General features: G+C 34.1%; 1 protein-coding gene across 1 annotated transcript; it reads left to right on the top strand.

Moving 5' to 3' along the window:
- The first annotated feature begins 3,634 nt into the window (after positions 1-3,634).
- LOC110718183 (cytosolic sulfotransferase 5-like) lies at positions 3,635-10,228 on the top strand. Its single transcript, XM_021896996.1, has one exon. The coding sequence runs from the start codon at positions 6,145-6,147 to the stop codon at positions 7,180-7,182; it is 1,038 nt and encodes a 345-aa protein (XP_021752688.1). The 5' UTR covers positions 3,635-6,144; the 3' UTR covers positions 7,183-10,228.
- Positions 10,229-11,557: the final 1,329 nt, after the last annotated feature.

Below are 11,557 nucleotides of genomic sequence, written 5' to 3'. Positions count from 1 at the left end.
GTTTAATTTCTGAGGGTTTGGTCCCAAATCTCTCTTTCAATTATTTAATTTAATCGTTGTTTTGATTATTATTTTCCTTGAAGTTACTAACGTGTGTATTTTGTTATTAGAAAGAGGTACGAGGCATCAAAGTAAGTATTTTAATGGTTCTCATTGATATTATGATGTTATTATGATATTCCTAGTATCATGTTTAGGGTAAAGAATAAGTTCTTTAAATTAAATATGATTGTTATGATGCCTTTTATGTTCTTCCTAATATTTATGATTGTTAGTATCATGTTAGGGTTAAGGCCATGATTTTTATTGTTTAGTGACATGCTAGGGTTTGTTATTAATCTTGTTAGTATCATGCCTAGGATCTTGCTAGTATTATGCTTTAACGTTAATATGATTATTTTAATTATGATTTATGATTATGATTTTATAATTTTAATTATTATTATTATTATGATTTTGATTATTATTATGTTGCTTGATATATTTATTGTTATTGCTTGATCACACCTTTTATGCATGTTTAAAGAGAATTTGGTACTTGTAATCACGCTTAATAAGATAATTAATAATCTTGTTAGGGTTAATATGATTATAATTCAAGTGATCGCCAATAATAGTTTTATTTGTGCATTAAATTCAACCAACATAAATAAACAGGTTCAGGGTTAAACCTATTGATTGTATGTTAGTCAGAAAGCGCACATGAATACGATCAGAATAAAGTAGAGGCCTATTATTAGGGCAGGTTCAATCTCTTTTAGGTTGGATTTGTACCTTCATCCCCGAACCCTATTTGGTTCCAGACTTATTGGAGTTGACGATCTCCTGGATCGTTAAGGGGTGTAACTTTCACCTCATGAACGGTTTACAAGTTCCTAAAAAAACTTGTTGGCGACTCTTTTGCTGTATCTTCTTTCCCTTTGGACGCCGCCGTACTTTAGTGTATGATCACAGTGGGGTTCAAGCTAGGGGTTAACGCTTGAAATATTCCCTACAGTTCCCTAACAGGAACGTTCCTTAAAAGGAACTTGAAGACAACAAGTTAAAGAGTTGACTTGGTCTGCGTTGATAGGAACTTGGCATGCGGTTCCAGAAGTGGAACGTTGCCCTGAAATCTAAAATACATCAATACTACAAGATTCCAGAACAAGAGTTTCAGAGAAACAACATGAAGATAGAGAAATCGAAGTATATCCCTCTAGGATTCATGTAAGTATGTTGGACATAAAAGTAAGTTTGGAACTAGTCTATAAAACCAAGGTGAACTCTAAACAGTCAATGAAATTAGAGTTACTGACTTGTCAGGAACTCAGAGACTGTCAGAGTTCCAGAACCTAATCGGAACTTAAGTCTGCACGTCGTTAAAAGTCGGTTTAATGATATAAATATTTACCTAATACGTGCATATCTTTTAGGGATTTGGTTTTACAGAATAAAGATATTTATTTTCTAATAAATCCCTTTTGGAAAAAGATAATTTATTTTTGGAAAGTATTTTAAGCAAAAATAAGTTTAGAATAAAATATGATTTTATTAAAAGTATATCTTTTAAAAAAAGATAAGCTAGTATATTCGGAAAATATAAGTTAGAAATAAAATCTGATTTTATGATAAGTATATCTTTTGAAAAAGATAAGTTAATATATTTGGAAAGTATATGTTTTAAATAAAATCTAATTTTATACCAAATATATCTTATTATTATTGACAGAATATATTCTTAACAAAAAGATATATTTTTGAAAAACTTATTTTTGGTAAATATCTTTTAAACATATCTTTTGAGAAAACTTATCTTTTACGAAAAGAATGATTTGGATGTACTATAAATATGCTCATATGTATTCATTCAAAGTTGAGGCTGATGAAGCTGAGTGGTCGTGCTTAATGGTTTCATCCTTCACCACAAAGTTAAGTCAAACCTCCAGGTCAAAGTTCCAGTGAGGTTTTGTTTCAGTTCATCCAGTAAGTTCCAGACAGATCTTAAGTGTCCGTCATATTAGTTTTATCTCTTTATTCATTGATCTGTATTTAGAGTTATTCTTTGAGATCTTGTAATTGGGAAAAAGGGTTTTGAGTGTTTTATGTATTGGGGTGTGAGGAGTTTGAAAGTCTCTAAAATTCGAGTTGTAGCTGTGAGTAGTACTTTGGAAGTACGAGTGAATCTAAGTGTGGGACTTAAGGTTGGGTAGGATAGGGTCCTATCGAGTAGCAAGTGTCCTTGGTGGAACTTGTGAGAAAGGTCTGTGTATAATAGGTTGTAATTTGATATTGCCCTATTATAGTGAAATGTTTGTGTTGAAAATTTCTTGGTGGGTCGAGGTTTTACTTCCAGTTGGGCCCTGGAAGGTTTCCTCGTAAAATCCGCTTTGCATTGTCTAAGTTCCTAAAAGTACTCAGTTTTATATTTCACGAAAAGTAGGCACTAGGAACATACTTCAATTCACCCCCCTCTTGTATTATATTATCTGAAATAACACTCATGGATTAAGCTAAATTGTGCTGCCAACTGGATAGGATGATCAGGTCCAATTAATGGTCGTACATCTTTTCTAAACTTAAAATTCCTTGTTTTTTAGATACATCACTAGAAAGTTTGGAACTCGTGATACGTAAAATATTACGTATAAAATTCGTCGTAATTGAATATAATTGTCAATTAATATCATCATAACATCAGATGACATCGATAGATAGAAAAAGAAAGATTGACGAATACAAAGTTAATTAATTATTGTTTTTGACAAGGGAACCAAACTTGCTTGATAATTGTGTGACACATATTTTTCATTGCCACTCTCAGCCAGCCTCTCAGTTGATGATCACCATAGAATAATATACCTTTCACTTCAACTAATTTTGAAACGGGTAGGTGAAATTATTAGTAGTGAGACTAGTGACTACTACTTTGGTACCTAACAAGATTTAGTTATTATTTTGGATTTTTTGCACTTATTATTGTAAGAAGCCAACAACCACAATTAATTAATTTCATAATGAAATTTAATGTTTTGAGTCATGAACAAGTAACATGGACTACGAGTAATTAGCATGATATGATTTGAAAACAGATCGTTAGAACTAACACGAATATTTCAAATCGTTAGAACTAACACGAATATATTATATGACTTTTTATCAATGAATCAATCTATTATATATATATATATATATAGGGCCGACTAAGGGTCTGTTAGCACAGGGCTCCAAAATCTTGAGGGCCAAATTCCACTTGCAGCCTAGCTTTGTTAAAAAAAAAAGTCTTTGTACGGCAATATGAAGCGTCAATTTACTCATGATTTTTTAAATTTATCTGCTCCCTTAATAACTCTAGTCAATTTGCAATCCCCATAAATATGGTACAGTAGGTTAAGGATACACATACAACCTTACTTTGTCAGTGTGTGGTTCCTACAGGCGCCTGTACCATGTATTGTACAGACGTTTCTCGCGGAAATAACATATTATACAAATGTAAAGAACATACATCTATAGTGAAAAGAACATACTATTAAATTGTAATGAACACATACCTAAAGTAAAAGGAACATATTTTTACCAAAAAAGAGTGAAAAGAACATATTTACATATTCTTTTATTATCAGCGTAGTGTACTTTTATTTGTAATATTATGTTCGTTGCTTATTGCGAAATGTTTTTTTATTTTCGTTTTTAAATTATGGTGGTATTTGTAAATAATGTTTATTACATAATATTATCATATTCTTTATTAATATCTTTTTTAACAAGATGTTCTTTATTAATATTACAGATGTTCTTTAGATAAATAAAAAGTAATAACATTTAGTTGTTCTCAAAAACAGGTATATGTTCTTTACAAAATAGTTGTACGTTCTTTACAAATTAGGTACATGTTCTTTCCGCGTTTTTTGTATGTACCAAGCATGGTACCACCGCTTGTAGCTTAAAATTTTCATACTTTGTCATGTTTTTATTGGCTACAATAATGGTGCCATGTTCCATTAGAATTCAATTTATATTTGACTCCTAATTTTCTCCACTTTTTTGATAATGTGTCAAATTTCTAGTGGTATTTTATGTAGGGACAACATACAATAATTGTGTGTCAAATTTCTTGTACAGTAATCTTTAATTTCCATCTTTAAATCCTTAATTAGTAATTAATTCTCACGCTATTACCGTAACAATATTGAAATTTCCAATTTAATACTCCCTCCCACTGCCCACCGGTCCACCTTCCTCTCTAATTCAATGTTTTTTTTTTTTTTTTTTTTTTTTTTTTTTTTTTTTTTTTTTTTTTTTTTATAAATAGCTCTAAGTCAATGGTCAATTATGAGTATGGAGTAGTATTTTCTTACTCCTTGAATTACTTCTAATTGAAAGAGATATTTAATTTTTTTGATTATATGTATCAAATAAATCCAAATTTCTCTAATTGGATTACTCTATTTTTACTCGGTTAAAGACCAAAATTCATTCAACGAGGAAAATCAGTCATATTTCCTTACTCATATATGAGGTAGGTGTAATTTACTACTTTTCCCCCCTAATATTACATAATGTAATTTCAGTTTTTTGTGATTTGCTCTGAGTTTATTGTTACATTTTTAAAGTGGAAAGTAAAAGAAATCGGTTACATGTAACTTCGATTAGCGGCAATGGGGTTTTTAATATGGAGTATTTGGAATTTGAACAATTGGTAATGTTTGTAATTTGTTGATTTGTGTGTTCTAGGTAGGGGTGTTCAAATCCGGGTACCCGGAGTTTCGGGTACTTGATAAGTTGTCCCATGTCCCAACCCGAATAATCCGGGTAACCGGGTTATTCGGGTCGGGACATGGTACCCGGATCTCTTTTTGGTTTTTTTTTTCTTAATTCCAGATTTGCAGATTTATAGCCCCCTCCAAAACTTCTGCCTCATCACTATCATCAGATCTTTGGTTCCCAACTGTTTCATTTGAATTTGTCACCATCAAGTCATCAGAATCTGACATTTTCTGGTAAAAAAACAAACATATATACATCAATTCAAGATATATACTGTGAGACAAATCAGTCCATACATGCTAATATACATCAAAAACTTACAGATTATACAACTAGTCCATACATGTTAATATACAAGGAATATACTGCATATAGAAAGATTATAAAAGAAGCAAATAAAGACAGTGAGACAAATCCTCATGCCATACATTTTAATAAAGATTCAAGACAAATCCTCACGCACATAATCTGGTGAGTGGTGTGACAAATCCTCACGCACATAGCAAATTCAAGACACATATCAACATTCAACAGTCAATTTTCCATGAACAAACGCAATACCATGAATTTGAGCACGAAATACACTACAAATTTTGTACAAACGCAATACCACGATAAATTGTTTCCACAATTAGCACGAAATACACTATCAATTGGATTACCACAAATTACAACGAAATTAAACTTGCATGAGAATAGAAATTACCTAAGATTGAAGGCTTAAACTCCCTTGAACTCGAGTGAACAGGAGAAGAAGGAAAGCAGATCTAAGAGAGAGAGAGAGAGAGAGAGAGAGAAGAAGAGGCGAATTTTTTTTAGCCCTAATCCGTGAACTACTGAACTGGTAGAGTGGAAATGTGGAATCAGTATGGGTTGGGCCTTTGCGGGAATGGGGGCAAATTTTTTTTTTATTTATTATCGGGTATTCGGGTACCCGATAAAAATAAAATCCGCCCATGTCCCGACCCGGATACAAGGCCATTTTCCCGGGACGGGTACCCGACCCGAAAAAACAACTTTTTTGCCAAAAATTCCCACCGAGTATTTTCCGGGTCATCGGGAAATCGGGTCGGGACAACCGGAACACCTCTAGTTCTAGGTGCAGTGCACTATTTGTTTAAATATTTTGTTTATTTGTTTTTTTGCTTCGATTAATTTTTTTTTCATTGTAGTATAAATTCCAGTCTAAATTACTTCTTGTAAATGACATCTTTGTTATTAGGGCCCAATTTTTAGAATTAGAACAGGGCCCCAAAAAGTTTAGGACGGCCCTGTATATGTACATGTACATGATGCATGTATAATGTATATATACATCCATTATGACATTCATGTACATATATATATATACATGTCATATATGTATAAGACCATGATCATATATAAAACTATGCAATGGAGCCTGAGAAACCACAAAAAACCCTCATAATGGAAGAGTTAGAAGATCATTTACATCAACTTGAAACTTCACTCCCAAAGGAATTATGGATGGGTGCTTTCCCCATATTTCTATACCAGAATTATTGGTGCCCCTTTAGAAGACTTAAACCATCAATCTTATTTCAAACCCAATTTGAGGCATTTGACACTGATATCATTCTAGCTAGTCTCCCTAAAACCGGTACAACATGGCTGAAATCCCTCCTCTATACTATTGTAAATCGGAATATTTATTCTGATTTTAACAAACACCCACTTCATAGTGAAAATGCTCATAAATTTGTTCCACATTTCGAGTACACAGTTTATGTTAACACTAGTGATGAAACCCTACCCAATTTAGCCAAATTATCCCCGCCTCGACTCTTTGCCACACATATAACTTATTTCTCACTTCCAAAATCAATAAAATCCTCAAAATCTCGAATAATTTATGTATGTCGAAATCCTTTGGACACTTTTATTTCGTCATGGCACTTTTACCCTCAGGTAGACCTTCACAATAACAATGAGCAAGACCATAATATGATAGAGGAGCATTTTGGTATGTTTTGTGAGGGTAAATTCCCATTTGGTCCTTATGATGACCATGTACTTGGTTATTGGAAGGAGAGTGTGCAAAATCCAAATAAATTGTTGTTCATGGAATATGAAGGGCTAAAGGAGGACCCGAAGGCCCATGTGAAAAAGCTCGCGGAGTTTGTGGGTTACCCGTTTTCGGAGCAGGAGGAAAACAAAGGTATCATAGATGATATAATCAAACTTTGCAGCCTTGAAAGTTTGAAGGAAATGGATGTGAATAAGAATGGTAGTTATTATGGGTTTTTTGAGAACAAAGCTTTGTTTAGAAAAGGGGAAGTTGGAGATTGGACTAATTATTTGAGCCCTACGATAGTTAAAAATTTTGATCAAAACATCCTTGAAAAATTCAAGGCCTCTGGTTTTTCTTCTAAGTACTATAAACCCTTTAATTCATATGAAGCTCCAAGGTAATTAAGAAGGTTGATGGTTTTGTTTTCGGTCAATGTGCATATCAATTTGTTGAATTGATTTATTTCACTTAATATATTTTTATTTTCTGTTTTGTTGTTGTTTTTTTTACAATAATAACTAGCTAGTGTGCGACTCTGGAGAGATATATTGTTTTATAACTTAATAATGTGTACACTTTACACAGTACATTGTTGATAGGAGAGTTCAGCTTTAATTGTATTTTTAACGAGTAATTATTTTATGCAGTTTGGCTTTCTTGGATCAATTTTAAATAACATTGTTCTTAATTATATTTGGATGATCATACCAAAAATTATGCATGCATATGTTTTTTCCTAAGATTCAAAAAATTTACACAACAAAACCTTTGATCATTAACTTATTATGTGACATATATTATGACATAGCAATGCAAAGACGTAATTATTCACATCTATAAATTAAAGTAATTTAGAATTAATTTTGAACTTGTTTAATCATCACTATTCAGATAAATTATTTGAACTTGTCTTATCATCACTATTTTATTACGGCCTACTAAGAAGATTTGTGGTACATAAATATGATTCCAGTACATGACTATGGAGTATCTGAGATTATGAGAATTGCGCAATTTTAGTTTTACGAAGTTAAAATTTTGTGTTGAATAATTTTGAGAATTAGAGACATAATTCATGTTAATTAATTAGTTTACTTAGGCAAAGGTGTTGTAATTAATTAATAATTAATAAAGAATATTAAAGCAAATATTACATTGAAGGAAGCTTAGAGCTCTCGGCAACGAGAAAACTCTGTTTATAGAAGACATAGGTTGCTGCCTCTGTTTTGTTGCCTGGTCAGCCGCCCGGTCAGGGGTGGTGCTCGCTGACCGAGTGCGAGGGTGGCTTATCTTCTCCGCCCCCCGATTGGGCAGCCAGCGCTAGATCCGGCGCGAGAAGGAAAGCAATTTTACGGAAATCTGATTTCTAGAATTTGGGGTAGCTGCCCGATTGGGCCACAGCCGCCCGATCAGGCACGAGACATTTCTGAATTTGACGCTGATAACCGCCTAATCGAGCGGTGGCCGGCCCAATCAGGCGCGGGTCTTGAAGTTGATTTGAATCGACGGTTTTTCCTTTAAACTGTTGGTTTTGTCAGTTATTTTCGTGGCTCTTGGCTGAATTTTTGCTTCAATATATATATGCTCTATGAACATATCTTGGATAACTTGAGAAAAATAATCAGAGATTTATTTTTCTTGAAACCTTTTGCAATATATTTATCATCATCATAAATCCAAAGGCTTATCTACATTTTATTGTAATCATCCTACTTGTGATTACAATTGATCTTCGTTGTTTCTCCTAGGTGAATTTCCGTGTAAACCCGGTTGTAGTATAGGGTCGGAATTATACTTTTGGGAAGCCTCGAAGTTTTTCCATTCTAATTTGTTTTTGCTTTTCTTTGTGACCCTTATAAACACAAAATCCCCAACAATCCAAAAGTATAATCCAACAAAGATGGCAAATGTTAAGGAATTGATGACCAACATTCAAAAGTTGGACAAATTCGAGGGTGTTGATTTCCGAAGGTGGCAGAAGAAGATGCATTTCTTCTTGACTACAATTGGGGTGGCTTATGTTCTTGCTACTCCGAAGCCCGAGGAGAAGGAGGAGGAAACTTGGGATGAAACAAGGAAACACAACAAGTGGGAGAATGACAATTACATTTGTTGTGGCCATATACTCAATGGTATGTCTAATGAACTCTTTGATATCTATCAGTTTAATGATTCTGCTAAGTCTTTATGGGATGAATTAGAGGCTAAATATATGGCTGAAGATGCTTCTAGCAAGAAGTTTCTTGTTAGTAAATTTAATAATTATAAGTTGGCAAATTTGTAAAAAAAAAAACCTTTTAAATGCACTATTTTGGGAAAAAAAAAAACCTTTTAAAAGCTTTTTTGTAAAAGAAAACCCAAACTCATCTAATTTTTGTTGAAGACAACCTAATACCTCTAATTCACCTAATTAACCACTAATTACTTCTAATTACTCTCTAACTATTTAATAATAAAATTAGTTTTTAAATAAAGAAAAAAAAAATACAAACCACCATGTCCACCACCAACCAGCCACCTACTCCCTTTCCCCCTCCCCTAGCAGTAGCCCCACCGCCGCCTAAGCCACCAGAATCGTAGCCCCCATTCAAGCCAACCACGAAAACCAGGCCACCCCAGCCACAACCTACTACCAGCTAGCCCACTCCCGTCGTCAACCACCACCAAGAAATAAACCGCCTTACTCCCATCGCCATCCCACCACGAAAATACCCACACCCAAGAAACCGCCTTGGAGGTTGAAGTGCTCCTCGCAAAAGAAGTCGGGGAGGGCAAAGCTTCCGCAAGGGCCCTCCTCTTCCCGTGGAAGGAGGAGAGAGAAATTCATGGGGAAATTAAAGTCTTCAATTGATAAATTAGGGTTTTGTGAGATAATTTAAGGAAATTGAGATGGAGAAGCCATTAATAACCATGATTGAGCTAGGAGAGAGAAAGATGAAATTAGGAATTTTTGGAGGAAATTGATGAAGAAGAAAGGAGGGGGTAAAGGGAAAGAGGTGTAGGGCCGCCGGCCGGCGGTATGGGTTCAAGCCGGCGGCTCAAATGGGGGAAAAGGAGCGAGAGGGGTGGTTGGATGGCTTGTGGTGGGCTGGTGGGGGTGGGTTTTCTTTTTTAATTTATAAATTAATTTAATTATTAAGTAGTAAAATGAGAATTAGAGGTTAATTAGAAGAGATTAGAGGTTAATTAAGTGTATTAGTAGGACAAGGTTGTTTTAAACAAAAAAAAAAATTAAGTTTGGATTTTCTTTTACAAAAAAGCTTTTAAAAGGTTTTTTTTCGCAAAACAGTGCATTTAAAAGTTTTTTTTGACAAATTTGCCAATTATGGAACAATTTCATGAGATACAAAGAGTATTAGGAAGTCTTAGACAACATAACTAACAGGCTAAAGTCGTATCACCTAATCAAAAGTAATTCCTAAATCCTCTAACTAATGTAGATAGGGAAGTAGGTTCGAATCCACAGAGAAACGAGTCTTTCTATTCCTAATTAATTAATATAATCTAGATTATAAAGTAACCAAAATATAATTATCGACGGAAACTAAACTACTAAGAGTAAAAGTGGGAAAGAATAAAAGTAGGAGGAGAAACAATGAATAAAAGGCCTAGGGCATAGGTTAACCAATAAATAATATTCCATGGTAAAACATAATAATCAATCATCAATGCATACATTAATCAAATAATAAAGGGCTTTTGCTACGTATTACAATCACACAATTAATTTACCGGTATTAAATCTCATCTCTCAAATCTCGACTTAACCATTTATAAATTAACCTACCTATTGAAACTAGACCTAAACATCAATTCTCATCTTTCGAATCTCGAATCAATATTGTCAAACTCATGCATAAAAGATCTGCGCACATCTAGTAACAGAGCATTAAATCAATCAATAGGAAATTAATCTAGCATTGACAATTAACAACAATAAATTACCCCTTCATATTATTTATGGATCCCCATAAACCCTATAATAAAACTACTCACACATAATTAAATCTAAACAAATCAAAGTAATAAAACAAGACATGATCAAAGGAATAAAATAAATAACTAAGATTAAGAGAAGAGAAATCGTTACCAAAGAAATCTGGAATTAAGAATAGAGTTAAGAACAAAGTATTTGAGAGAGAGAAACTAATCTAAAACTAAGTAGAGAGAGAAAATCTAAGAAAGAATTAAGAAAGAGTAAAAGTGGTACTAAACTCGCTTAACGGAAAAGTATTTATACTAAGCGAGAATCCTAAACTAAAACAAACTTAAACGTCGAAATTTAACTCCTAATAATAACACGCGCGCGATCGGGCGCGCCTTTTTCCTTCAAATACACTTCTCGCGCCCGGCCGGGCGCGAGTTCGGGCGCCAGCCTTGCTTCCCTCGCCCGGCCGAGCGCGCCTCCGGGCGCCAGCCTCTTTGGCCGGCCGACACTCTTGGGCCACTATTTGGACTTCGATTGGGCTCCAATTCTTCGGGCCAATCTGGGTTTCCACTTCGGGTCTTGAATACTTGGTCCAAATGCCCCGGTATCACATATACCGAGCCCTTTATCACCGGTTCGATGACTCTAACCGGCCCTGGGCTTCAAAGATGGCCGTGCTTCTCCAATGCTCGTAATTGCTCTATAATATCTCGGGAAAATGCTCCAAAAGTGCAAATCCTTACAAAAGTCAACCAAATCTACGAAAACACTAGAAAACACCAATTAGTAATAAAATTGGTTCAAAAGAGCCAAAAACACTACCAATTATGATCAAGGGACGGGGGTAA

The sequence above is a fragment of the Chenopodium quinoa genome, unplaced genomic scaffold, assembly GCF_001683475.1.
Source record: "Chenopodium quinoa cultivar QQ74 unplaced genomic scaffold, ASM168347v1, whole genome shotgun sequence".
NCBI classification, from domain to species: Eukaryota; Viridiplantae; Streptophyta; class Magnoliopsida; order Caryophyllales; family Amaranthaceae; genus Chenopodium; species Chenopodium quinoa.
Note: the sequence above shows the minus strand (reverse complement) of the source record. Positions and strands in the feature narration are given on the sequence as shown.

What these genes read in the sequence shown, in the direction of transcription:
- LOC110718183 (XM_021896996.1), top strand. Translation starts at nt 6,145, where the DNA reads ATGGAGCCTGAGAAACCACAAAAAACCCTCATAATGGAAGAGTTAGAA.